Below are 27,915 nucleotides of genomic sequence, written 5' to 3'. Positions count from 1 at the left end.
GAAGAAGCTGTTGTGCAGGACGGGAGGCAACATTCGGCAGCTGCTCCCTTGCTCAGATCACAGAAGAGCCCTCGGCGTACTTCTCCTCGACTGAAAAGCTGCTGACTGATTATTCAAGTATAGTGTGGAGCGTTGAGGGTGGAGGGCTCATTGTGTGCATCAGCATGGACACTCCAGATTATGGGATTGCGGCGATGAGGAGGGGAAGCTACGATGATGCTGCAGCTTCTCTGCGTCCAGTGAGTATCGATCCACTATCGGGGAAAAATGAAAAAGAGAGTTGGTGACAGGTGCTGGGTAAATGACTCAGTGTCAGTCACTGCTTTTAACAAATGTCTCTGACGTGTGCAGCTACGCCTTTGCTCTGTGTGCTGCATGAGAAAGATGTTTTAATGCTCCAGTGTGAAAGATTTAGGTGAAACTGAACATAAAATAATCCTAGTGATATTTTCACCAGTGGGTTTCATCTAAATTGTACCAATTATTGTTTACCCTAAAATGATCCCTCTATATTTAAATATTTTATAATTATATTGGAAGCGGGTCCTCTCTACGGAGGCTGTCATGTTTTTTACAGCAGCCAAAACTGGAGAAACTAAACCTTCTGAGTTTTTATGACAACTGAAGTTAAACCACAGGTTCTCTTACACTTCACTTTCTTCACTGCAGCCTCCAGCATGGCAGCACATGGTTAAACAATCTCACGTCATCAGAGGAGCATTTGAAATATCCTATGACGAAGAGAAAACTTGCTTATCAACCTCCTGTGACCCTGCGTTGAATAGTGCCACGACACCTGCAGGCCACACAGTCTGTTCTGTACAGACCACAAACACAGATGTCCCTGTGGGGGATTCACAGAGCGGAGGGTTTCAAACTACCAGTGACGACACAGGGCTGGGCGATATTCAGCTGCAACATACAACTTCACCAATAGATTTTTAAAAAGTTACACAACTAATATTGCCATTTACACACAGCTGTGCACAGTCTCAAGGTCTTTTATTTGAATTACTCCATCAAATTTTGACCAAAGCCTCATTTACTTTTACATTTTGTTTAATGGCTTGAGCCAAAAATCTCACAAAAACAGTCACACTGAAGCTTTTTTCCTCATGTGCGTTTACATTGTTGTTGCCTGGCAACATGTGCTCAGCGGTCGATCACATTTGCACTGGGGAGAAAACACATAAAGCACCGGCAGCTGGGAATCAAAACCATATGCTGCTCCGACTCCCTATAATGTCATGGGTGGGCGGCTTCGTGGAGATTCAAACATTTTCTGTGATGGTGTTGCGTCTGTAGTCACGACAGAATGAACACAACAACAACAATTTCTGAACAATCTGTTGAGGTAAATGAAGCAAACTGAGGCCTGAACTAAAAACATCATGATCTTGAGTTGTGGCTGAAGTGCACGTCCACCCTCTGACGACCTCTTTACTTTCTATCTGGGCCTCTTTTCTTTTTCTAAGGGAATCATATTAAAACCACAGAGGACCTTATTGCAATTAATTTTATTTAAGATTCCAATTAAAACACAGATGAATTATTTAGATCTTTTCAAAATAAATATGCTTGATACTTTTCACCCAGCTCCATGAATTATTCCATGGGATGTCGGTGAAAATGTTATTCCTTTAATCCCGACCATGATGAAAACCTCCCTGTAAATATTATCACTGAAGTCTCTTATATTACTAATTTACTTTTTTCCCTTTATGGTTCCTTTACTTCAAACATTTTGAACTTTCTGAATTCACATTCGCAGTCATCTGTGGGACAAATGTTTAATTTCTCAAACTGCTGAGACAGCTGAATGAAGGACAGGGTCACTGTGAACAGTGTCAAACGTCCCACAGCTTCTAATTCAGCAGGTGGCGTGAATCAAGCGCATGGAAGTAAATATTAAATATCACTCCTCTATCACTTCTGTTATCTCACAGCACTTCAAACATTTGGCTCAGAGGCGGCGCTCTGCTCCGTCACTCGTCTTCGGGAAGGCGCTGGGGATGCCGTGGTCTCCGATCAGGTGTGTACATGATTATTTGAAATTTTTTCACTGTCACTGAGCATTTTTCTGAACCTACGAGTCAATTTTCTGCACTGTGCCTTCATACGCTCCTAGCAGAGAGCCGCAAGTGCAGTTACATTGTTCTTCAATTTTCTCCTCTTGAAACTGAACGGCTTGATGGGAGTCGATGGGCATCTGATCGCAGGTTATGATGGAGGAAGAGTGATGTTTTCAGATGAGGTGCCTCATATTTCCTCATGTGGTCTATAGATCCAGTTTACTGGGATGTAACTGGTGCCTGCTTTTGTGTATCCCTCTATCATGGCTGGGTATTGAACTAAAACACTAAAAAGTGTGTTGACAAATACTGTAAGTTGCATCACACGCTTGTTTATCTGTATTTTTCCTTTAATAAAAGTTTTTTTGACCTAATTAAGATACTTTTATAACTTTAGAGCAATGGTGGCTCCACCGGGTCAGACACCAGACATCCAATTCAGTTTCACTTTCTTCACTGCAGCCTCCAGCATGGCAGCACATGGTTAAACAGTCTCACATCATCAGAGGAGCATTTGAAATATCCTATGACGAAGAGAAAACTTGCTTATCAACCTCCTGTGACCCTGCGTTGAATAGTGCCACGACACCTGCAGGCCACACAGTCTGTTCTGTACAGACCACAAACACAGATGTCCCTGTGGGGGATTCACAGAGCAGGGGTTTCAAACAGAAACTTGTACAAACTTGCACAACTACTAGTGACGACATAGTAATAGAAGTAATATCAAAATATAAGTCTTCATCTCAATATTGATAACTGATATTATAAATTTCACATAATACATTATATTTTAGGGCTTGTTTTTGCTCCTCAGTGAAGGTTGTAGTTTGACATTTGACAAATCGAATCCCTGCATTTTAAAATAATTCTTTAACATCTTTTTTTTTTAAATAAATAAACTCTTATATATGCTATTCACAAAACAGTGCTGGGGATATGGAGTGAATGAACGAAATCCAGTACACAATTGAAACATCCGTATTTGGTGTAGTTACACTCCAAACAAAACCTTATTTGAGATTCTTCCCTGTAAGAGTAACCCTCATCAGAGCCTCGGTCTTCGGTTTGAAAGAAAAGTCACTGTGCAGGACTGGTTTATGTTCAGCCCCCTCAGGAAAACATTTTTAACGTCATAATGCACCTACGGTCTGTTTCTCTAAGTGTGGGCTCTTGTCTTCACCTCCTCCCATATTAACTCTTTAACCTTTCAGAGCTGTTATCGTGGTAGTTACAAAGACCACCAGAGCAGCCGGTGGGCGAAAATGTCAGACCAAAAAATCCCAACGTTCACACGTTGGGCCTTTCCTTGAGTTTGGAGGGCGGGTTTGTGGGCGTTGGTTTCACTGTGGTGGGACTGACGTAGACGCTAACTCACACTTTACTGTACTGCAGACAGAGGGAGGCTGTCTGATAAGATAATACTTTACCTTAATGAAATACTCCTTAAACATCTTAATGTTCATTTAGGCAAGAGAGTGAATAAGTATATTTTCCAAAGCTATTGATAAATTGAGTAATAACATGAAAGATTTAAGATGAGCAGCTGTGGTTTAAGGTCATTTCATCTTGATGAACAGCAGCTGCAGTTTTCTCACTGTTATGTTTGCTTGTATCTTACACGATCCTAAGTAGGTCAGAAGTGAAACAGGGAAAGTACCTGCACTGCCAACATTTGAATTTCTACACCATTTGAAGACAGTGGGAAGAGAGCGATGACCAAAACTGGTTTCATTGTCTTTCAGAACAAACAAGTGGTACATGTTGAGCGCTTCAGATACACAACAGACCAACAACATGTCTAGATTTGTGTGTTTCTCTTTAAAGAAATAATGTGTACCTCTGCTAAAGGCGTTTATGTTTGTTAGTTAGTTTGTTTGTTAGTTAGCAGGATTACTGTGAATCGTGATGGTAGGATGCGAGGTCAAGAAACGACCTATTTAATTTTGAAATGTTGATTTGGATCAGGGGACAGATCCGGGATCTTCTTTCACTTTCTTTAGGATTGCGAGATAAGGTTTTTTACCTTTAATTTGATGCAGATCTGAGTTTGAACACTGTTTTTGAAGTTTGAACTCAAAGATGTTGCAGGACGGACTTTCCTTTGTGTACATTTCAGTTAATTAAAGAACCAAGCCTGAGCCGGTAAAGTCTGTTAACACCAGTGTAATGAAATCAGATCCGGTTGATACCTCACAGCACATACCTGACATTTTTCTTCAAATAAAAGCATGAGTCCTCTCTCTCTGCCTTACTTTAATCAAGATGTTTACGCAGTGGAGCCGGTCGATGTATAAATTTAATATGACAAGTCGTGTTCAAGTCCTTCAAAGAGAAATCAATCTAATCACTAAAGCTCCACAGCATTCACACCGTCATCATGGATGATGTCGGGCAGTTTGCAGTGTCACAACTTGTCACTCAGACCAGTTTTCATCAACCTTAAAGGTCCAGTGTGTAAGATTTAGGTGAAAGGGAACTTTTGTCAGAAATGTAATGTAAAATAATCCTCATGATGTTTTCACTAGTTTGTTTCATCTAAATTGTATGAATTGTAGTTTCCTTTACCACAGAAAAGACCTTTTATATTTAAATACTTTATATTAACATGGAGGGGACCCTCTCTACGGAGGCCGCCATGTTTTTTACATTAGTCCAGACTGGACAAACTAAACACCTTTTGAGTTTTTATGACGACTGAAGCTGCCACAGGTTCTTTTTTATGTTTGGAAGTTCAGCTGCAACATGCAACTTCAACACTAAATATCACAAACTTCTACACACTGAACCTTTAACTGGAGCATCATTAAAATCCACTTGTGATGTCATTGCATAACAGAATTTGGTGAAGTGATTTTCACTTTCCCTCTAACCTCTCCAATTTATTTTCTCTGTCGGGGGATTTAAGGTTGTCAGGTCATTAAACATGAAATGATCAAAAAGAAAATGAAAAACAACTATGCACTGTTACGTGAATCTGAGTATTGACCTGTTTGGGTTTAACAGTTATTCAGGACAAGACATTCTGACTTAAGAGTTGAAGAACTTACTTACTAAACCGCTCAGTTAGCTCTAATGTGATTTTTCTGCCTTCAGGATATCGTTGCTTATGACTTAGGATCTCTCAAATCTTTTGTAACGCGTAAATCAAGAACACATTTCTTGGAATATTGGCTCGGTGTTAAATAGCTAATGCACTCTTTTGGCTGTGATGACCACAATTACACATTACCACTTCTTTCATGAATACCAATTCAGTTCTTTAACATCTACTTTCATAATGTTCTCATGCAAAATGTATTCAATACGTCGTTGGAATCTCATAGAAAATAAAATGAAAGGAAATAGCTTCATATCTATGTGTCAGGCGGCTGATTTGAAATATATATAACAGCTGTGAAAATATCATGAACCTGTTCTCCCACATCATTAGCGGACTGTAATCATTTCCACAAATCTCTCTCTGTGCTTCAAATCTTTATTGGAGAACATAATGATAAGCATGCATAAGCATAATTCAATGTGACAAAAATATTTCACAACCTGTAAATTATAGTTAAAATCTGCACAGCAGCGATCGGGGGATGGTGCCACGGTTTTGATGTCTCTCTGATGCATGCACTCGACCAATTACGAGTCAGTCTCAGCCGTCAGTCATCGTGTTTCGCTCCATTTTTCACCTGACACCTGAACAAGAGTAAAAACAATCAGATTAAAGAATCTGTGTCTGCAACACAATCCCCATCAACTACAATTTGATTTACTCTTGTTTGTTTATGTTTGAGCCTATAACAAAATGTCCCCATTAACATTATAAAATAGTTTTATCAAAGCTGCCTTGAAAACCAAAGTGTTGAAATGAGAAGTTCCAACTACAAACTTTGTTGTTTTTTTCTAAACCCACAAAAAAACCCATTTATTTATTCAATTTATCAGAGAGATAATATAATCACCAAGATTAGACTGGTCTGGGACTTCCCTGTCACCCACCCTCTTTTCTGTTGTGTGTCCACTCGCTCAGGGAGGAGGTGTCCTGCTGGGTGTCTGTGGAGCAGAGTCCATTCGTCCTCGGCCTCACCAGCGAGAACGGAGAGCTGCTGCTGGATGAGTGCGTCCAGGTCACCGAGGGCACGAAGACCAGGGAGAGACACGTGTTCCTCTTCAGTGATGTCATTGTGTTCACCAAACTCAAGTAAGCACTAAATGTATTCTCCAATTCACGAGAGGGTGATTAACAATTTATTCTAGATAAGAACAAAACAACACGGCGGGGACGCCACTGAATTCAACTTAAAAAATGGAGGAAACACACAATTACGATAAATACAAACTGTTTCTGCTGAAATATGACACACGTGTTTACAGTTGGAATGGGAGAAGTCAAAAGGGGAAGTAAAAACAAGATGTGTTTTTTTTTATCATATACTTGGCCTTTCAGGGGATCTCCCAACAGACGGTTTATTGTGTTTAGTCATTCTGTCTTACAACAAATGTGAAAGATGAAAGTAGGGTGGTTCCTGGTCACACCAGGGGAATCTCAAACTGAACTCTCTTCATTTCAACACTGAAGCTGAAGTTTCAATCAAAAACATTTCTTTCTGACAAGAGTGTCTGAAAAATATTTTGATGCTGAAACATCTGAAAACTCATCTTGACAAATCATTACACACATGAAACATAAGAGCTTTTTTGGAAATCACCATGAGACAGTGTTTATATTTAGCAACATTAAAAAACAGGACGAAACTTCCGAGCCAAACAATGTTGCAGAAATGATGTCAAACTATTTGCTAGCTAGTTGTTTGTGTGCAGTGTTTTCTCCTCCGCAGTTTGCATTGGTCACTCGGAATCGATCACGATTATTCGTTTGCTGCGTAATGTGAATAAAACGTTATAACATTACCTCATTTGTGCACGTGATTTGCACGAGTCGTGTAGATTTTCATCGGCTATAGTGGTGAAGAGAACAACTCCCATGATCCCACACTGCGTCATGACGTCAACAAACATCGGACATTGTTAGATTGAGTGACCTCTAGCAGGTTTGAGATGTTTTAGAATTAAATATTCAGTTTAAATCTCTTTCTGTAGATATCGTGTGGGTATAGAGAAACTCTAAATTTATTCTTGGAGGATGGAAAGAGCATTAATTACATTTTCCAGAGTTCTACCCAGGTTAATTAAACTAATTGATTTGATATAACCGTGTTTCAAGTTGCTCCTTAGCTTCCATCTTCAAGCTGTTTATTGAAGCTGGTGGAAGTTTTCAGGCTTTTGCGTGGGAGGACAACCACGCTCATCTATGTACCACAACCAGCCCACTGTTCCAGTAGACAGCACAAGCGGCACTACGATACAACACAGCAAACACACTTAAGAGTTTCTGTGTGTACTACCACGATTACTTCTAGATATGAGTGCGTGTAGTCAGCAGTCAGCTTGTAGTGAAGAAGTATTTAAAAAGGTGCCACGTGCTTCAAACATCAAAAGCAGTTGACTGATCGTTTCGGTTTATGAAAAACGCTTTTCAGGGAGTCATTTAACAATCCGTTTCCCAGAGGCCACAGAAAAACACCAGGGCACTATAATTATTTGAAAGGCAAATTGGTGCAGGAATGAGCAAATCCCAATATTAACTGATATGATAACTGCTTTAGAAGATATTGTCCTGCTTGTTTGGAAAAAGCAAATATAAGCAAGTGCTCCAAAACTTTACTTAGAAAATAAGGTAATCCACAAAATCAATACCTCAAAAATAAATCTCATATACACTAAGCAAGGCAAGGCTAAACCTTCCCTGACTCTAGTGTGGATCAACACAGATCCTTTAATATTACTCTCAGTATTTAAACCTCATCTTGGGGCTTTGTCTCGTATGTCATATGTTTATTCGTCTATATTTGACCTCATGCTGGCGATTGGTAGATGTTGGTCAATGCTAATAATGATAAATAAACAGAAATAGTCTGTGGGGTAGCTGGACAGAGTATTGCAGGATGTAGGTGTTGGTTGTTATTGTGTGTGTTGTGTAAAACCCACTGTGAAAACAAAGAGTGCTCACTGTTGGGGGGTAGTTCACTTTCAACCCATTGTGTTTGTCCATTCATGCAAACAGCGTTTCCATACTACCTCTCCCCATGTGTTCCCTTGCTTTTTCATTTCGATACCATAACACCCTTTGAATTGTCAAGAGAAGTCCTCTCTTCCTCGTGCTATAAGACGTGTTTCTTCTTCTAATCCATCAACACTCCAGGATGTCATTATTCCAAACACATCAGGGTCAGCAAGCTCCATCTTCATCGACACAATTATTGAACAGTTTTCTAATCTTGGAATAAGTCAGTAAGAAATGGAAGCAGACATTAATATTTAAAAAGGACTTTTTCCTTGGTTCTCTTTTTTAAAAGGTCGACTGCCAGCTACCGTCTGAAGCACAGAGTGAGCCTCAGGGACATCTGGGTCTACGGTTTTGAAGACGAGGCAGACGATGAAGAGGGAACGACGGGGGATATTGACCTGAGGGTGACCCTTGTCTTGGCTTGGGCTCTCACTTTCTCTTTGGTGTGTTTTCGGTGAGCAGAAACACAGCAAATGACTCAAACAGCAGCTCATGAAGTCATTTGATTTGACCACAAAAGTTCAAGAATGTTTATCCATATGAGCCTGTGACAATCTTCAGTTTCCTCTCACGCCCCACCTCTGGTTGTAATCAGAATCAGAATCAGAACCAGAAATACTTAAGTAAACCCCGAAGGGAAATTCAAATGTCACAGAGCTCCTGAGAAAGAGGCGAAAGAGCAAAAAGCAGGTGTAAACATAGCAATATAAAATCAAAGTAAGACAATCAAAAATCAAAGAACTAATTAAATGATTCTCAAAAGATGGTGTCTGTCATTTTAAGTAATCACACTGATGGTAGGTATGTTAAAATTTTGCAGTAAGTTTGGTTTCAATTAATTATTTTATGCCGTAAAAACAAGGTGAAAGATGGCGGCAACGGTATCCTGGATATTTTAGCTTCATTTTTGTTCAACAGGTAGAAGTGGAGACATGTCGTCCATCTTCCATTACAGTCTCTGGCTCATATGCAAGACAATTAAGCATGACCTACACAACCTGCAAGGCTGTCATCATTATGCATTTATATATATATGAAAGAAACCAACACGTTTTATCAAGAAAAAGTGCAGACATGCATTTTAATAATCAGTAACAGCACAGATAACACAGTCTGCACACTAATTCATCCATTCATTCAAAGACAGTTGGCCGGCATCCAAAGTCCGTGTTTATTCATGTTTAATAGAACTGTAGTGGCTTTGTGGGTTTGCACCAGATATAACCTTAATTAGAATTTCCGTCAGTCCAGCTACTTCCTGCAGTTTCAAATCTTGTTGCTAAACCAACTGTCTGCTGGCTGTATAATAAGAACAGCAATAAGTCTCAACAAGCTAATGAGCACATTTCTAATAAACCAATAACATTTAAAGGTTTCAAAGTTGTTCTCATATCAACTTTATTAAAGTCATGAATGGAACCTGAGGCTGCTTATGGAGTATCCACACGTAGTTCACGGTCATAAGATCTTTTGGGGAAGCAGTTAAAGAGAAAGTACTCCCTCCAGAATCACAAGACGAGAGGTTGCAAAATAGGAAGTGCGAAGCTGGCCGGCAAACCGGGCTTCATGTGATGGGCTGAAATCAGCTGACTGAATCTGGAAATACTGGCCTTTACGATAAAAGCTGAGGTGCCTGAGAAAATACTGTTTCACACTCATCTAGACAGTGTCATCGACCATAGAAGGATGAAAGTGCATTTCAGTTTCCCGACGGTAAATGGTTTGTGATGAGAAGGTTCTAAATGAATGATTCAGTTTGGAAATTTCACCATTTTATTGTGCATTGTCGCCCACGTTTCTTGCAAAGTAATTAGACTCAAACCATGAGGCTTTGTTCCAAGAAGGCGATGAATCTTTGACTTTTGAGCGTTTGAAAATTAGATGCTGTTTTCTCATTGGCTGTTTGAGTCTGGTAATGATTCAGCTGTCAATGTTTCATTCCTACTCTGTCTCACGGAGCCTACAGGAAACCATGTGTCTCTTGTTGACACTTAAGCTGTCTCCCTACTTAATATGCATACTGTGTGTCCATATGGTGCTGCAAAGGTTAAGCCCTTCAGGTGAACACACGTAGGCACACGTATCAGTGTCACTGTCCTGTTTCCACTGATGCACATCAAGCAAACAGCAAACACAGACTAGGAGGAAGTGGAACATGTCTGGTTGTGGGCCTCCGTGATGCTGCTTCCTGTTCCCATGACTGAGTTAGAGTTTCCCCCAGAGTTGTTAAAAGCTGCTCTGGCTGCCCGATCGTCTCATTCCTCCCACTGTCATCTGTGTGACTCTCTCTGTGGATTAGTAACTCATACCATGCTGTTATTTCGCCCACAGCTCACCTGAGGTGAAAGAACGCTGGTTAGATACTCTTCACAGGTAGGACACAAATTTATGTTGATGTTTAGACTAAGAAATTATCATAGATATTCATTCTATTCTCATAATCAGAAATAATTTTTACTGCACTTGAGCGAGATTGTTTAGTGTCTTTGATCAATGGTGCCTTTTATAAAAATTCCGATCACATCAAACTCTGAAATTTGTTCGATTGAAATTATTTTCGTCAAATTGTGTTTTCATTAACATTATAGGTAACATGAGGTCAATGACTCTATATATAGCGTACATGATAGCGTACACTCACGATGAAGACATTTATTAATTTAGTCTCTTTTACTCTAAAACATTACGTTACAACATCATAATGATCTCCTGTTGGGTTAAAACACAGTCATTTGGAATAACAGACAAAAAAATTTTTATGATACATGATGAGTACAAAGCAAGTAAAAGTAAATATATGTTTCTTTCTTGTCACAGAACAATTAAAGACACAAAGACGAGGGCTGGTTGTGCCTTTTCACCTCCTGACGTCCTCATGAAGGTTTTGAGTGGCAGCATCACGGTGAGTCTCACACCGCTCGCTCCGCCGTAGAAAACAACATATTCGATTAAAAAAGCCTTTACTAATCAACACATAAATGTCCTCTTGTTTTCCCCAACCTTTAGACTAAAACTCTAACAGGAGGTGGCATGGAACAATTTCCACTTGATGTAAGTACACAATCTTTTTTTACTTGAACTCTTGAGATTTAACATGTTCCAGCAAAATGACTGTTGTGAATGACGTCTGTAAGTTTCCCTGTTGAGAAATCACACAGAGAAAGTGAATAGCTGCAAATTGAACAACAATTTGAAAAGTCCACACATAAGGTTTTGAGATAGATTTTATAACTGAACACAATAACTAAAGATGCATGGAACTGCTTGCTGTTTGTGTCTTTTGTTGTATGATTATATAACCGCAACTCATTCAGCTACTGAAAGGCATGAAGGGTGAGGGTGTGTGATGCATGGCGACTGAGGAGACAATAAACAACACACAACCCTCTTCCCTCTTTCTTGTCCTTTGCATGCTCATGTCCTCTTGCAGGCTCATCACTTTTGTTGTTGGTTTTGTTTCCAGGGCGATGCAAAGATAGCTGTTCCGTCAAATAACCAGGAGGACAAGCTGACAAATCCCACTGGTGAGTTTGAATGTTGAATGTTTGATGGAGGGAGGAGCTCAATAACTGTGCCATGTGTCAAAACGAGAGTAGAGAGAACAACCACAGACGCAGAAAAAAGGAAATCAAAGTGATTAGAGGGAGCAAGTGAAGAACTTAAGTTTCAGAGTCTTGTGCAACTTTTTCTTCTGTCATGTTTGACATGTTCAAAGTCATTCCGTTAATATTCAACTGTTGAATAAACCAATGGATGATGACATTTTGCTTCCACCAGAAAAAAAATGGAACCAAGTGGTGAAGAAGCTCAGAAAGGGCTCAAGTTTCATCAACAAAGCAAACCGGACAGAGACGGACACAAAGACTCAGCTGTTCGGTTTGTCCCTCTGCAAGATCTGTCCTGATGGCTGCTCACTCCCCAAACCAGTCACAGTAAGTCGCCTTTTCAACCTTAGACATCAGAGTTCATGTCAAGTTGTTTCATTCAACCTCACAATCAAGAGCAAATGATATCGTTTTATTAATTATAAAACTAAATCAGTACTATGATAGACGCACATTGCAATTCTTCTACGAGCATAAACAAATAAAACAGGAACCTACTCAACCAAGGTTTGACAGTAGTTCTAAGAAACTGTGAATGGCAACAGGAAACACACACACATCTACACACACAGTCTGTTGTTTTAATATGAAAACCTCTTCTCTCTCTCCTCTCCCCTCCCCTCCTCTCTCCCTCCTCTCCTCTCTCCCTCCTCTCCTCTCTCCCTCCTCTCCTCTCTCCCTCCTCTCCTCTCCTCTTCCTCTCATCTTCATCTCCTCTTCACCAGGAGATTCTGGTGTTGCTGAGAAAGAGGGGCCCGTCCACAGAGGGAGTGTTTCGGAAACTGTGCAACATCAAGAACATGAAGGAGGTCAGAGAGCAGCTGAACAGCGGCCTGGAGGTCGACCTGGAGGGGCAGCCGGTCGTTCTGCTCGTCGGTCTCCTCAAAGTACGTTTCACACACCTCTTCTGTGTGATCACTGTCTCAAACAGTGGTAAATGCATCTGAAAACCCCCACTAACTGTTTTTTATACTGTAAAATTATAGTGTTCAAAAGTCGCTTATTAACTAATTGAAATATACCAAAAGCAAAAGCACTGACTGAATGATCGATGATGAAACCACATTTAAATTCACTTAATCAGTCCCTCAAACAAGCCTGATGTTTTCCATCAAGATCCCAGAATCATTTTCTTTATAATATTCAGTGCACTATAACATATTGCACCAAATGATTGGACTCAGTGTTCTGACCTTTTAATACCAGATGTCACGTCAAATCATTTCTGTTAATCACTAACTCTGTCTCATCACTGTCCTCCTCCTGTCTATCACAGAGTTTTCTGAAGGAACTTCCTGGCAGCCTGCTGGTGTCTGAACTTTACAACAAGTGGATGACAGCTCTGGACAATGAAGACGCTCAGCAGAGAGCTCTGGAAATCACAAAGTAAGTAATCGATACCTGCTAATGAGTCGGCATCTATTTCCTGCATCTGCCATCCTCTGCTTGTGTTTATATGACCTTTATTTATATGAAGGGAAATCTGTTGGTATTTTTGTTACTGTTTCTGCGGTGGGTATGAAATAGATGTTTATTAACGGAGTTTTGCAGATAATTCCCAGCGTCATCTGCCAGCAGACTGAGCACAGACCACTTCTCTTTTTCTGTTTTTAAAAAAGGAAGAATCTTTTAGAAAAAAAAAAAGACCGCCAAACTAATCTTCCTGTTCTCTTTTTTTCCTTCCCTTCCCCTTTTTTTTCTACCTGCCAACCAGGGTGGTAGATGAGCTGCCAGGGCTCAACAAACTCCTCCTTCAGCATCTCGTCTGCGTCCTCCATCACATCCTCGAGAGTGCTGACATCAACAAAATGGACGCCAACAACCTGGCGGTGTGCATCGCCCCCACGCTGCTGCAGCTGGACAGCGCTCCACTGGATGAGCAGAAGGAAAAGATGAAGAAGGTAGAAAGTTGTTTTGTGAAAATGTTTTCACTCATTCTGGGACTTTGAAGCTCTGTGGTTCACAGAGCAGAAAACCTCAATGGGTTTCATAAGTAAGGTCAAACCAGCTCCGCCCCTGTTAGCTGTTTTCTGAGTCATGTGATGATAGTTGAAGCGCTGCGTCTGGACTCTATCTGTCCTCTATCAGCTTTGATTTTCAGAATTCTTTATCAAATCTTTCAGTTTTGCTTACACTCGACATTGTTGCTGATATGGTAATAACAATATATTTTTCTGATTTGCTGCAGGTCATAGAACTCACTGAGGTCCTGATCAAGAACTGTGACATACTTGGAGAAAACATCCCCAACCTGCTGGATTCTGATGCAGGTATTTATACATGAAAACTATAACCTCCTCATAATTTCTGTCATTAATATATTTATTGAACAAACATGCACTCATGTTGCTCCTGCTACCAATTGAGAAGGTAAACGCTGCTTGTGTTGTTTTACTTTTGAAGAAAACTGGCATAGTTTTAATGTCTCTGTGTGTTGTAGTTCTTTCTCAACAATTCAGATATTAGCACACAAATAAAACTACAACATGAACCTGGCAAATGAGTTTATATACACCCTGGTATACTAACTGTATCTGCCCGTAGTTAGAGAGATAACGTTGCAATTTTATTTTATTCCTCAGCATGAACAAGAAATGAAAATAAATGCAGAGATCGAATAATCTTTCTTTTCTCACTCTACAGACTCTCTGTCGTCCCAGCATCATGACTCAGCGTATGACAGCACTGACTTAGATGGCGATGGAGAGGCAGGAGAGAGCAGCTGCTCCACACATGGAGGGTGTGGCTCATCCTCCTCTCTAAGTCCCTCCAGCCGCCCCACTTCTTGGGCATCGAACAGCGCCTTCAACCCCAAATTGCCGTTCCACCGTCGATGCTCTGAGCCCATCATCCTCACCTCGCCCAACCATGAGAGCCTGTTTGGCCACGCCCGGAGCCACGAGGACTGCTCCATGGAGCGGAGGAACTTTGAGGAGCAGCCTCTGAAAAAGCAGATCTCTGATGACTCGTTCTTGCTCAGAGGACACAGGCCGGTCCTGTCTTTTCCAAAACTGAGCAGCTGCTCAAACTTGGATCCGTCGCCCTACATGGCAGGTAATCACGTCAAGGACTGCTCGTGCTCTTCCCTGGAGAGCGCTGCCTCAAACCAATCAGAGGGCTCTGTTTTCACCAGCTCCCCAGTGGGGTCACCAGCCCGCCCCAGGAGAACAAACACCTCCAGCCCGACGTCAGTGCATGAAAAGACTCAACAAGACATTGTCGGACCGATTTCAGATGAGAAGAAGAGATCACAGTCTATGAGGGTGACCAGTAAAGTTTTAATGAGGACCAGGAGTCTAGGAGCGTTCGGCAGGAGCAGCCTGAAGAGAGACTCTCTGAAGGAAAACTCCTTCCCTTGTGAAACGCTGCAGGAGGACTCTCAGAGCGAAGCAGATTCTCCAATTGAGCCTCTGCACAGACCACGTCCGATGTCAGCCATCGAGGTGTTTAAGCAGGTGGACAGCAGGCTGCCCTGCAAGCCTCCGCCATATGAGCGGGCAGTGCAGAATATGGGCCTCCCTCCACAGTATGGAGCCATGACTGTACAAGATGCAATGACGCTGGAGAGGAGGTCCCGCCCATCCTCTGTGAATTATGACTTCCCACCTACCTGCCCCGTCACTCAGTTCACAGACTGTATTTCCCAAGCAGCGCAGGACAATGGCAGGGTTGTCGAGCGGCAACATCCTTACCGCCAGAGAGCCATGTCTGAGTCCCAGTCTAAAAGCCACCATGAGATTGTGTCACGGAGATGCAGTCAGCCTGTGTTTGAGGAGTTTTCTTATGCCAAGGAGTCTTACGTTTGATTCACTCTGGAACTGATTCACATCTCGGACTTATCTTGCGTCTTTTTAATTCTTATTCCTTCTGGGCCACATCAGAAGGTTTCTAACCTGGAAAGCTTAATTTTATTGTGTTGGTTTGTGTTGCTTACTGTAGCCTTATAATAGCAGCTACTTCCTACTTCTTATCTTTATCTCATCGTTTTGTGAATAAAAATGTATCACTGTTTCACTTTGAATGTGCGCTATGTGCTGCCACTCTGGTTGCACTGTCCATGTAGTACTGTTTAGAGTACAGATATTAAATGTATGATGTTATGATAGATATTTAGTCTATCGCAATGAAGCTATGAAAACACAGTTTGCTATGGAGAAAATATGCTATCAGTTTTATTGCTGTAGAGACAATGTACAGTTGAGCATGTTAAGCAGACTGCTGATGTTTTTTTGGAAACCCTCTTCATCTTGAGCTACTTCTTCAACTACATTTAAGCACTTTCCTGATAAATTAATGCTTTGTTTACTTGTTTGCTGAAAATGTAAATAGATACACAGATAGAGAATGGTAACCTTTGCCAAGGAATCATAAATTGTTTTAGTTCAAAGATAGAAGAAAAATAAATGGCTGAAAGAAAAAAGTGAGTTTTCTCCTCTGTCTCTAGGAACATTGAGAAAGGTCCTTTGGGTCAACTTCTATTCTGTAGGGCTGTTGCATAACAGCGGCTAACAAGCCTCAAATGAGAGAACAGCGTGTTCTGGCTCACACAGTTTGTTGAAACAGAAGGAAACCAGACATGGTCACATGGACGGATTTGGTTTTTCTCTGAATCGCTGTTCCTCTTGTCGGTGACTGCAAGATGAGCTGATGCCACCACGTCTTCCTTCCTTTCTGCAGCTTTTTATCACATTGTTTCCTTCCTGTGACAAGTTGTTTGAATTTAAAACCCTGCAATGTGATTGATTTGAGCCTCATTTAGCTAAAGTAAATGGTGAAATTTAAGAGTAAGACTGATAACCTCTGTTAATTCTCATTTTGAATAATGAATTACACAAGAATAAACGGCTGTTATCCAAACATCCATTTCACTTGTACTGCAGGAATTATTAAAAATGTAATATAATATAAACTTTATAAAAATCTGAGTCAAAGAAAAACACTGCGCTCACTATTGTTATGTCAAGGGAGAACAAACAAAGAGGAAGATCTTGCAACGCAATAAAAAACACAACAAAACCACAAGCTTAATTGAAAAAAACATGAAAACTTGACCATACAACAGTGTGATAAGGACTACCTAAAATTACAAAAACATATTTGGCATGTCCCTTTCTCAATGTCCCATCTGTTAACATGGAGAAGGTGGGATTTATGTTCTGCTGCCAGCAGCTGAAACCTTCTGGATTCACTTTTTGGGAACTGTCATGTCGTCCATCTTATATACAATTCATATACACTTCATAACACCGTGAATGCTAACACTGCAGCCAGAACTAGAAGAGCTGAAGTGAGTTAGTGGATGGATTGATAGAATGGACTGAGATAAAAATAAAGGACACCCTGGTCCGGCTTTAGCTGTTTAACTTCTACCTTTTGGTGATTATGTCATTTTGAGCTGTGTATCTTACGTCCAGAATCCTAATCGATTGTGAATTCAGTCATATATTTTCAGAGTGTGCTGTAGTGTTTGTTTTATGAAGAACACATGTCTATCAACAAACATCCAACCAGCTGATCACAGAACAGAACATGAGCAATGGGCCACTTGAATCTGATAATCGTCTCTGTTTTGTCAAGTTAGATATGCATTGATTGACATTTTCAGTTGTCTCTAAACAAGAACACCACAAACTGCAGCTTTAAAAATGATCACAAGCCAGATGAAAAATGACATGTTCAGGGGTACTCACTGATATTTATCTGGATATAGTGAATTTTAAACTGGATGAAGTGAATTTAATCAAGTGGATTTAAAGCTCTGTGGATAGTTACACTTAGAAAAAAGAATTTACACTTTAACTGGTCACTGTTGTTTATTTTAAATTAACTCATTCAAGTGAGTGTGAGTGAGCAGATTGATTGATTGATTGATTGATTGACTTCCTCCAAGGATGATATTAGCTCAGTTGCCATGGAGATAGTTATGTTGCAATCACACGATCTACACATGTGCACTCAGGACTCATGATCTTGGCCTCAGTGATATAGATTTTTCTGTATATGATCATAGACACAATAAAACTGAGCATTTTACGCTTAGGCAGCTTAGTAATGTAATCCTGTTGCATTAGATTCCATCAAACAGCTCAACTGTGTGTTATTGTGTACTTCCGCTAACATTGTACATGATACAATTACTACAGTACATGCACTGTGTATGTTTCTGACCTCTAACTGCTTGCTTTGCCACATAGTTACCTCTTATTATACTTAGAGCACATGCACATCGCTGCTTCAGTAATAGCTATTTTTCCCCCTTGTCTACGTTATGACTCATGATCTGTGTGTCTAAAAATAAAAATAAGAAGTCCTTTCTTAGTCCCTTCTTAGTTCAAGAATTTCCCCTCTGGATGAATAAAGTATGTCTATCTATCTATCTATCTATCAATCTATCTATCTATCTAATGGGGATATTTGCAGAGGGCGGAGCGAGCAAGACAGCAGAAGAAGTGCATTATTTTTCTGCTCCTACGCTAAGTTTGAAATAGTCAAGATATTCAAATTAAGTTTGTCGATGGTGCGAAATTGAATAAAATCTTCAAGTCTTAAACAAATAAAAATGGAAATAAAAGCTTATGCAGTGAGTCGCTTCCATGGAAAGAAAAAAAAAAGATGGATGTGTTGGAAGTATGCCCGGTTGATTATGCAAACCTCCTGGCTGCCTGTCAACATTAATGAGAGGAGGCGAACACAGCGACGAGCTGAACAGTCCCCCCTTCGATAACGAGTAATGATTTGTGACGGTGGAAGCACAAACAATATAACATGCAGGGAGGGGAGCAAATCCCATCCCCCGATGACACAAAGGGCTCCACACTCATCTGAAAAGACATTAGTTAAAAAATAAAAAAAGATCAGATGATGTAACTCCAGCAGAGTCTTACTTCACAGCTGTGACTATATTTGGCTGGTGTTGTGAATACAGTGTAGTTTTCATGGAGATATTATGCAATCCTTTTGTTTGGATATTTAAAGTAAACAGTCAGTTTTGCCCGTTATGCAACAAATCTAATATGCTAATATGTGGCACCATCATCTCTGGAGTACTGGTATCGATGGGAGTGATAGTAGACATTGAGGTGGTCGTGGTATATTTGTGCTTTGCTGAAAAACTGAGGCACGGTTGTCCTTAACCAAAAATCTCTGATGCAGAAACAAATGACGGTGCTCCCTTAACCTCTGACACTTTTCACAGAGCTGAAAATCTTTGTGGTTTGTGTCGCGCCAAGGCAAGTTCCAGCTTTTTTTCTTTGCACATGCCACCTACATTTCACTGTCGCGTGCAAATGTTGCACTGCTCTGTTTTATATGTGCACCGTTTAAATGTGCAGAGGTGGCAGCAGAAGTCTGCAGCGCAGCCGATGATAATAGTTTGTTTTGTTCCTTCTGTGTTCTCACCATGATAATCAAAAACCTGAAAATGCTAATTTTTGGTCACCTTTGACTTCTTTGTGGAGGAAGTGTTCAACTCAACAGGTTGTACTAAGACTTATGAGGTGGGTTGTTTCAGTGTTCTAGTCTGTAAGATTAAAGGTGAAAGGATCTATTGGCAGAAATTGAATATAAAATAATCCTAGTGATGTTTTCACTAGTGTGTTTCATCTAAATTGTACGAATTGTCGTTTACCCTAGAATGGGCCATTTATATTTAAATGCTTTACATTTACATCAGCAGAAGGTCCTCTCTGTGGAGGCCAACATGTTTTTTACAGTCGTTCAAACTGGACAAACTAGACATCTTTTAAGTTTTTTGACAACGCAGGACACACAGTAACCATGGAAACGTTATGTATGACTGTCGTGTTGCCAGAGGAAATACTTATGCTCAACACATTATACCAACTGTAATTATGAAATATGAATTCCAAAAACCCCAAGAAACACATTTTATCTTAAAAACGGTATCACTCTTAGAGCAGGTGAACAAAAGTGACTAAATAACTCTAAGTACATAAAAGAACCATTAAAAATTAGAAACACCATCTTCAAAAGCAGCTGCCTCTAAACAGTGTGGCATCAAAGGCAACTGCCTTTACATATTAGTGGAATTTTATTTTGCCACCAGAAGCGCCACACTGAGCTATGATTTGAGCTTACCATTATTAGAGACATTTTGCCCTTATTGCTTTCATTACAAGTGACAGTTTCCTGAGAAATGGCGTCTGCACCTCATAACCACAGAAAACCTAGCAGGACTTACACCTTGTCCAGCCGACTCCCAGCTGTGGAGACCCGCAGCAAATACAAAGATGCTCCGGATAAATATGGAAGCACAACATATGACCGTGGTATTGTCCTAGGAAATACTTTTGCTCAACGCATCATACCAACCGTAAGTTTGAAATATACATTTTTTCTTTGCTGTCTTCCTGGTTGATTTGTTCTCCTTTAGACCACTTTATTTTAAAGACGTGTTTTTGTCACGCCCCATTTACAGACAGCTCAGCCACACCCTGCTGAAATACAGAGACAGCAGCACATCAAGCGGAAAGCTGCCGATCTTAAACAAGCTCATGAGCAGAGCAGACCCAAGACTCCTGAAGCTGTGCAGGGCAGAAAACACACTGATGTACAAACAGGTGAAACATTATTCTTAACAGCTTCAGAAGTTTCACCTCTGCGTGTTATGAAAGTGTCTTTTTGAAGTACTCTGTCCTTTATTTTCAGATCTTTATCTTGAAGAACTGAGTGATGTTATAGTGACCACAGATATTGAGTGTCAGACTGATGCTTTCCTGGACAGACCAGCATCCCCACTCTTCATACCCGCCAAATCTGGAAAAGATGCTGCAACTCAGATAGAGGAGGGAGAGGTGGGTAAAACAAACGAGACGTTGCCACATTTCATCGATTATAAATCAATCACATCATCTGGGTTATTGAAGTGTGTTTAAAATGGTGAATAGGTGAAGAGATGCATTGTGGGAACTGTTGCTTCCAGAGTATTTGATTTTACCGTGAGCCTAATCCCTCATCTTTTGCTTGTCTTTTGTAAATCTCCCAACTTTGATTAAGTCAAATAACATGTAGAATATCTACAGGTTTGTTCAAATCAAGTATCAAATTTAATATTTTAAAGTACACAGCACAGCACCACTTATGAACAGTATGTTGTGTAGTTATTTGACTTTGACAGGGAGGTACAGCCCGTGCTGGAGGTGCTGGTGGGTAAGACAATCGAGCAGTCTCTGCTGGAGGTGATGGAGGAGGAGGAGCTGGCCTATCTGAAGGCCCAGCAGAAGGCTTTCCAAGAGCTCCGGAATAACAGGCTGGCAGAAGTGCAGCGCCTTCAGGAGCAGGAGAGACGCCACAGTGAAGAAAAAGTAAGTACATTTCAGAAAATCATTTCACTCGCACGTTACGCTTATCAAAGTTGAGTATTCTGGTCTGAACTTTATGCTGAATGTCTCCCCCTAGATTTCAAGAGTAAATATATTAGCTAATAGGTTTGTTTGCTTATGCTGCAATGTTAACGCAGCTGTCAATCAAATCTGATCAAACTGTAACCTCACAATCCTGATGAAGCAGATTAACTATGCTCTTCAGTATTTAACTTTATCAGTTTATAACTGAATGATTTTTTTCTCACTTCAAATTCATGTTACAGAAAGTACTTAAACTAAGTGTTTGGGTGCTTTAATACAGTGGAGCTCCACCTGTAAGGTATTGTTGGCAGTTTGAGGAATCATTTGAGTTTCACAAGTCCTTCTGCTGTTTTGTACACTGCATCACCCAGACATAACATGTCAATCAATTATCTTTTGTTTAAAGATTTTCTTGATTCTTTGGTTGTTGTCGTGTCTTGCACACACTATCTGCTCAGTTCTTGTGATGTTCACATGTAAACTCTCTGTTGTCATGGTCATAAAATGACATTGTTTTTACGTAACTATACTATCAAACATTTACAACAGCAAATACAACAGCCTTATTAAAAGGCATGTAGGTTTAAGTACCGTTGTGCCATATGAGAAGAATTCATCAAGAACAGAAACAGAAAATAAACCTGTAATTTAAAACGTTCTCACTTATCTTCAGGAACGTAGGATTGCACAGCAGAAGGCGGTGCTGGAGAAAGAAAGAGAGACTGCAGAGAAGATTGCCGCCCGGGCGTATACGCAGCAGTACCTGGCTGACCTTCTACCTGCAGCCTTCACCTCGCTCAGAAACCATGGCTACTTTTACGACCCCGTGGAGAGAGGTCAGCCTCCGTTTGCCACAATGCTTTCCTGCATGATTCAAACTCAGTAACCCCCTTTTCCAATAATATGATCTGTGTATTTATACTTCTACTACTTTTAACCTGTTTGTGTTTCTGATACCCAGATATTGAAACAAATTTCCTACCATGGCTAATGAATGAGGTCAACAACAGTTTGGAAAAGAGATGCGCAGCTAGACAGCTTCTGGACAGTAAGAGAATTCAGTATCATAACTTTAAATTAAGGCGTTTTTCTTCTCACTGAGTAGTTCACAAATACGCAAACACACAAAATATTATACAAAAGTACAAATAACAGTAACAGATATAATCCAATTAGTTTGTACCCTCTTGAAAGTTTGGTCTAAAACCCAAACAAGATTTGTGTAGTGTACCTTTTCTCTCTAGAGATTATAGTTGACAGACAAAAGTTTTTTCACAATGAATCCTCCAGGGGTCATCAGGTCATAGACACTGTTGGACCGCCATCTAGTGGTTATTTGCAAACATCACAGAGATCACAGTCAGTTGTGTTTATGACTGTTTCAGATATCATCAATGACGTTGCCCAGAAGAGACTGGAGGAGTTCAAGGAGCCGGAGACTCATCCAGACGAATCTGACGTATAACATGGAAAGACTCAGCAATGACTTATTGGCATGAGTGTTTCATTAGCATGTTGTTAATGCTTTGCCTATGTTTTGTGTCATTGCACTGAAACTTAAAAAAAACACTGCTGCCAGGCGGCATTAGGGCACCAGCCGCGACAAGCTCCCACCTTTGTTTGGAGGCAGCTTCCTCTGCTGCCACACAGTCTAAGAGCAACTCCTGCTGATTGTGACTTCTTCGGGGGTTAGACTAGTTTTTGAACGTTTTCTTACTTTCTATCGTTCTGGGGAATGGATCGTTGATACAGTTATGGTGTCATCCCTTCACATCTATTTTATTCGGTTCCGTTTTCTGTACTCATATTTAAAACGCCGAAATTCCCAAATAAATATTTTCTTTACAGAAGTTTTCATCTGAAAAAAATGTTTTAGGGGTTTAGTTAAACTTTAACAAAATGTATTAAGCATTTTATGGGCCCATGCCATGTTAATTATTTTATTTTTGTCTGCTGATCATTTATAAGATGTGCCTGTGCCACACTTCAGACTCCTGACGGCGACACAGAACAAATAACATAATATTTTTTTCGTAGCCAAAGTAATCCAGTCCCCATGGAAAATAAATGTACTAGTCAGCACATAATGTAGATGAGCGCTTGGGCTCCCCACACTGGGTTTCTCTAAAGATCAATGACAACACAGTAAAGATGTTCTTCTTTTCTCTTAAGTATTGAAATGTCTTTCCTTCACTTGTCTTTAGTCTAGCAGCTTTAGGTCTCGTGTCAGAGCTAATTCCAAGGTGTGTTAGCCTATAGTGTTTTATATTACAAATACTATATCAGTTGTACTTTCTGATCCACAGAACAGTCTTTGGGCCAAACATTTCAAGACTGCCAAGGTGCTGTAACCAGTTTCTGATGTCAACGGGAATGGTCTGTTTTTCTGTGTAAAGAACTTTATCCAGGCATCATTTTTAGATGTTGATAGAGAGTTGAGCTAATCTGGTACACACATATGTGGTAGGACCATAGACTGTGGTAGGACATGGCAGTGATGTCAATGGAACATGATGCTTAATGACTGAAACTGGAACACTGCTTTATTTTCAATGAGTTACATAAAAAGACTCAAATTTGCTTTGACTTTACTCTTCTGTCTGAAATGACGACGGTGAGAAGCTGTTGTTGATGTATCATGAGCCAATTAATGTTCGTGCCTTGTGAACGTCAAAGGTGTTAAATATTAAAGTCACTTTAAATCCTTACTACAATACCTTTGTTATCTTTGACACATATAGAACCTGCTGTGTGTGTCTGTTACTGCAGCTCTGTCGCCCTGTTAAAGTTTCCACTATCAACATTTACCATCACTGACACAATATGTCTTTACAATACACAATGCTATAATTTAATGCTATAATTTAGTTATTATGATCTGCATTTGCACAAATTACTCAAACTTAAAAAAATAAAAGGCGATTGTTCACACATTCTGAATGTCTATCTGTCGTCAACAGCAACATTTAGTTTTTCTCAAGTTGTACCTTGGTGGAGATGTACTTGAAATGATTGGCTACAGCCAGGAAAGTATAAATAGCAGTTTGCTTCAATATCAGTCCATTTCACTGTATGTTAACAGGATAAGCCAGCCTGTATAAATATCGCCCTCCGTGGACTCAGCCTGACAACTTGCCCTCGAACAGTGTGGCATCAAAGGCAGCTGCCTTGACATGACCGAGGCGGTTTCTGTTGCCACCGGAAGTGCCTCTGCGAGCAACCGCCGCTGCCACAATCTGAGCTCGTCCTCATTGTTGTGGTTACGGCGGTGACACTTCCCTGAAACATGGCGTCTGCTCCTCACAACCACAGAGAACCTAGCGGGACGTACACCTTCTCCAGCCGACCCCGGGCCGTTGAGACCCGCAGCAAATTCAAAGAAGCTCCGGATGAACAGTTCGTACCATCCGGAAACAATTTATTAAGCTAAAGAAGTGCTGGTGTTAACGAGTGTCACGTTCAGCTGCTAATGCTCGACTGCTTTATGTTTTTATTTTTTGGCAACGCAGGACACACAGTAGCTATGGAAACATTATGTATGACCGTCGTGTTGTCCGAGGAAATACTTATGCTCACCACATCATACCAACCGTAAGTTTGAAATATACATTTTTTCTTTGCTGTCTTCCTGGTTGATTTGTTTTCCTTTAGAACACTTTATTTTAAAGATGTGTTTTTGTCACGCCCCATTTACAGACAGCTCAGCCAGACCCTGCTGAACTACAGAGACAGCAGCACATCCGGCGGAGAGCTGTCGCTCTAAAGAGAGCTCAAGAGCAGAGCAGACCCAAGACTCCTGAAGCTGTGCAGGGCAGAAAACACACTGATGTACAAACAGGTGAAACATTATTCTTAACAGCTTCAGAAGTTTCACCTCTGCGTGTTATGAAAGTGTCTTTTTGAAATACTCTGTCCTTTATTTTCAGATCTTTATCTTGAAGAACTGAGTGATGTTATAGTGACCACAGATATTGAGTGTCAGACTGATGCTTTCCTGGACAGACCAGCATCCCCACTCTTCATACCCGCCAAATCTGGAAAAGATGCTGCAACACAGATAGAGGAGGGAGAGGTGGGTAAAACAAACGAGATGTGGCCACATTTTATCGATTATAAATCAATCACATCATCTGGGTTATTGAGGTGTGTTTAAAATGGTGAATAGGCGAAGAGATGCATTGTGGGAACTGTTGCTTCACAAGTCATCCATTGCTTGTCTTTTGTAAGTCTCCCAACCTTGATTAAGTAAATGTCAAATAACATGTAGAATATCTGCAGGTTTGTTCAAATCAAGTATCAAATTTAATATTTTAAAGTACACAGCACAGCACCACTTATGAACAGTATGTTGTGTAGTTGTTTGACTTTGACAGGGAGGTACAGCCCGTGCTGGAGGTGCTGGTGGGTAAGACAATCGAGCAGTCTCTGCTGGAGGTGATGGAGGAGGAGGAGCTGGCCTATCTGAAGGCCCAGCAGAAGGCTTTCCAAGAGCTCCGAAATATCGAGCTGGCAGAAGTGCAGCGCCTTCAGGAGCAGGAGAGACGCCACAGTGAAGAAAAAGTAAGTACATTTCAGAAAATCATTTCACTGAACTTTATGCTGCATCTCTCCCCCTAGATTTCAAGAGTAAATCTATTAGCTAATAGGTTTGTTTACTTATGCTGCAATGGTAATGCCACTGTCAAGCAAATCAGATGAAGCAGATGCTATGCTCTTCAGTATTTAACTTTTTTCAGTTGATTACTAGGATTTTTTTCCCCAATTTAAATCAGTGTCAGTTTCACAAGTCCTTGCTTGCTGTTTTATATTGTGCCATATGAGAAGAATTTATCAAGAACAGAAACAGAAAATAAACCTGTAATTTAAAACGTTCTCACTTATCTTCAGGAGCGTAGGATTGCACAGCAGAAGGCGGTGCTGGAGAAAGAAAGAGAGACTGCAGAGAAGATTGCCGCCCGGGCGTATACGCAGCAGTACCTGGCTGACCTTCTACCTGCAGCCTTCACCTCGCTCAGAAACCATGGCTACTTTTACGACCCCGTGGAGAGAGGTCAGCCTCCGTTTGCCACAATGCTTTCCTGCATGATTCAAACTCAAGTTGCCCCCTTTACTGTCACACAGGGGCATCACGGCACTCAACTACCTTTAACCTGTTGTCATATTTGTTTCTGATTTCCAGATATTGAAACATCTTTCCTACCATGGCTAATGAATGAGGTCAACAACAGTTTGGAAAAGAGATGCGCAGCTAGACAGCTTCTGGACAGTAAGAGAATTCAGTATCATAACTTTAAATTAAGGCGTTTTTCTTCTCACTGAGTAGTTCACAAATACGCAAACACACAAAATATTATACAAAAGTACAAATAACAGTAACAGATATAATCCAATTAGTTTGTACCCTCTTGAAAGTTTGGTCTAAAACCCAAACAAGATTTGTGTAGTGCACCTTTTCTCTCTAGAGATTATAGTTGACAGACAAAAGTTTTTTCACAATGAATCCTCCAGGGGTCATCAGGTCATAGACACTGTTGGACCGCCATCTAGTGGTTATTTGCAAACATCACAGAGATCACAGTCGGTTGTGTTTATGACTGTTTCAGATATCATATATGATGTCGCCCAGAAGAGACTGGAGGAGTTCAACGACCTGGAGACACAACCAGACGAATCTGACGTATAACATGAAAAGACTCTGCGATGATTCAATGGCATGAAACTTTCATTAAAATACATTTCTACTTGTAAAACCGCCTCTTTTATTGGAGAAAGGTGAACAAAAGTGACTAAGGAACTCTAAGCATTTAAAAGGACCATTGGAAATTCAAAGCACCTTCCTGTGGCTCATTTATTTGCATCTGACATTGCTCTGCAAACAGTTCATTCAGGGACACTAACAGGCAAATGCAAGAATGTTTTGCATTACTTGGAAAGACTCACTCTTCCTCTCAGTTAACATGACTATATCCAAAAAAAAAAGGTTTGTGTTATCATCTTCATGTTCTACTTTTAGTTTGTGTATACTTTATCCAATAAGATACTAAATTAACTCAAAAACTATTGTAGTTAAGGAAGTGACTGTGACGATGACGATGATGATGAAGGGCACAGCCAGGTTTTGTAGAGCTAAGTGTTGTGTACAGTTGTCACGTCACTCTTTACTTTTGTATAATGGTGAGAAGTAGGTCTAACCTCTGATATATACGGCTCTATTTTAATCCTGCCACCTCATTGGTCAGCTCACCTATGCCACCTCCCCCCTCTCCTGGCAGTACTTCCTTGGTTCAGTGTCACTTCCTCCACTGGTGAAATATTGTGCAACAGCAAAAAACAAAAGACAAGTTTGTGCTGTGATGAAACTGCCCAGGAGGTGTAGCTTTACACAGCAGACAGATGAGGATTGAATGTTTTTATTAAGAGACATAGATGGTTTTAGCAGGTGTTGCTCAAATAATCCACCTGAAGTTTTCTCAGGGAAAGTGGCTTAAACACAATCAATCAATCAAATGAAACCTGACATCAGAAAGGTGTTGCAACATATATGATGTCACTGGTATTACTTTGTGATACTGTTGAATTTTATGTTATATTAAGGTTAAATAGGTTTGTCATTTATTGTCTGGGAAAATTAGTGAATTGTGTTTCAAACACTATAGTAAAATCCTAAAATGAATTACAAAATAACCTAAAAACATTAGCCATTACACTTACATCATATTTATTTATTCCTTTGTTAATTTACTGTTTTTTGGGAG

General features: G+C 40.4%; 3 protein-coding genes and 2 long non-coding RNA genes across 5 annotated transcripts; 3 read left to right on the top strand and 2 right to left on the bottom strand.

Moving 5' to 3' along the window:
- Window positions 1-51: 51 nt before the first annotated feature.
- Window positions 52-16,658, top strand: tagapb (T cell activation RhoGTPase activating protein b). Its single transcript, XM_020084659.2, has 14 exons — window positions 52-239; window positions 1,947-2,032; window positions 6,094-6,264; window positions 8,480-8,644; window positions 10,522-10,563; window positions 11,008-11,092; window positions 11,197-11,241; window positions 11,654-11,714; window positions 11,968-12,122; window positions 12,521-12,682; window positions 13,072-13,181; window positions 13,510-13,696; window positions 13,984-14,065; window positions 14,439-16,658. Exons 1-14 carry the CDS (start codon window positions 165-167, stop codon window positions 15,599-15,601), a joined length of 2,589 nt encoding a protein of 862 aa, XP_019940218.2. The 5' UTR covers window positions 52-164; the 3' UTR covers window positions 15,602-16,658.
- On the bottom strand, window positions 5,537-6,472 carry LOC138405548 (uncharacterized). Its single transcript, XR_011239310.1, has 2 exons — window positions 6,063-6,472; window positions 5,537-5,759 (listed from the first exon to the last, which is right to left on the bottom strand). It is a non-coding gene; the product is annotated as an uncharacterized lncRNA (long non-coding RNA).
- Window positions 16,659-17,589: 931 nt separating the features above from the next.
- Window positions 17,590-19,695, bottom strand: LOC138405547 (uncharacterized). Its single transcript, XR_011239309.1, has 2 exons — window positions 19,234-19,695; window positions 17,590-18,616 (listed from the first exon to the last, which is right to left on the bottom strand). It is a non-coding gene; the product is annotated as an uncharacterized lncRNA (long non-coding RNA).
- Window positions 19,696-19,845: 150 nt separating this feature from the next.
- On the top strand, window positions 19,846-23,010 carry LOC138405546 (radial spoke head protein 3 homolog). Its single transcript, XM_069514733.1, has 7 exons — window positions 19,846-20,127; window positions 20,233-20,374; window positions 20,463-20,608; window positions 20,915-21,118; window positions 21,834-21,996; window positions 22,122-22,208; window positions 22,546-23,010. Exons 1-7 carry the CDS (start codon window positions 19,951-19,953, stop codon window positions 22,623-22,625), a joined length of 999 nt encoding a protein of 332 aa, XP_069370834.1. The 5' UTR covers window positions 19,846-19,950; the 3' UTR covers window positions 22,626-23,010.
- A 1,093-nt stretch (window positions 23,011-24,103) lies between these two features.
- rsph3 (radial spoke head 3) lies at window positions 24,104-26,910 on the top strand. The gene is made up of 8 exons (XM_020084801.2): window positions 24,104-24,556; window positions 24,670-24,751; window positions 24,857-24,998; window positions 25,087-25,232; window positions 25,517-25,720; window positions 26,048-26,210; window positions 26,340-26,426; window positions 26,764-26,910. The coding sequence occupies exons 1-8, from the start codon at window positions 24,447-24,449 to the stop codon at window positions 26,841-26,843; spliced, it is 1,014 nt and encodes a 337-aa protein (XP_019940360.2). The 5' UTR covers window positions 24,104-24,446; the 3' UTR covers window positions 26,844-26,910.
- Window positions 26,911-27,915: the final 1,005 nt, after the last annotated feature.

The sequence above is a fragment of the Paralichthys olivaceus genome, chromosome 19 (assembly GCF_024713975.1).
Source record: "Paralichthys olivaceus isolate ysfri-2021 chromosome 19, ASM2471397v2, whole genome shotgun sequence".
Classification (NCBI taxonomy): domain Eukaryota; kingdom Metazoa; phylum Chordata; class Actinopteri; order Pleuronectiformes; family Paralichthyidae; genus Paralichthys; species Paralichthys olivaceus.
The sequence above is the reverse complement of the archived record's forward strand: the minus strand, read 5'-3'. Positions and strand labels throughout refer to the sequence as shown.

Bases quoted from the DNA above. Each gene is read 5' to 3' on its own strand.
- tagapb (XM_020084659.2), top strand. From the start codon at position 165: ATGGACACTCCAGATTATGGGATTGCGGCGATGAGGAGGGGAAGCTAC. The intron at 11,093-11,196 runs GTGAGTCTCACA...CCCAACCTTTAG, and splicing joins TTTTGAGTGGCAGCATCACG to ACTAAAACTCTAACAGGAGG. The intron at 12,123-12,520 runs GTAAGTCGCCTT...CCTCTTCACCAG, and splicing joins CACTCCCCAAACCAGTCACA to GAGATTCTGGTGTTGCTGAG.
- rsph3 (XM_020084801.2), top strand. From the start codon at position 24,447: ATGGCGTCTGCTCCTCACAACCACAGAGAACCTAGCGGGACGTACACC. The intron at 24,557-24,669 runs GTTCGTACCATC...TTGGCAACGCAG, and splicing joins AAAGAAGCTCCGGATGAACA to GACACACAGTAGCTATGGAA. The intron at 25,721-26,047 runs GTAAGTACATTT...ACTTATCTTCAG, and splicing joins GACGCCACAGTGAAGAAAAA to GAGCGTAGGATTGCACAGCA.
- LOC138405546 (XM_069514733.1), top strand. From the start codon at position 19,951: ATGGCGTCTGCACCTCATAACCACAGAAAACCTAGCAGGACTTACACC. The intron at 20,375-20,462 runs GTGAAACATTAT...CTTTATTTTCAG, and splicing joins ACACACTGATGTACAAACAG to ATCTTTATCTTGAAGAACTG. The intron at 22,209-22,545 runs GTAAGAGAATTC...TGACTGTTTCAG, and splicing joins AGCTAGACAGCTTCTGGACA to ATATCATCAATGACGTTGCC.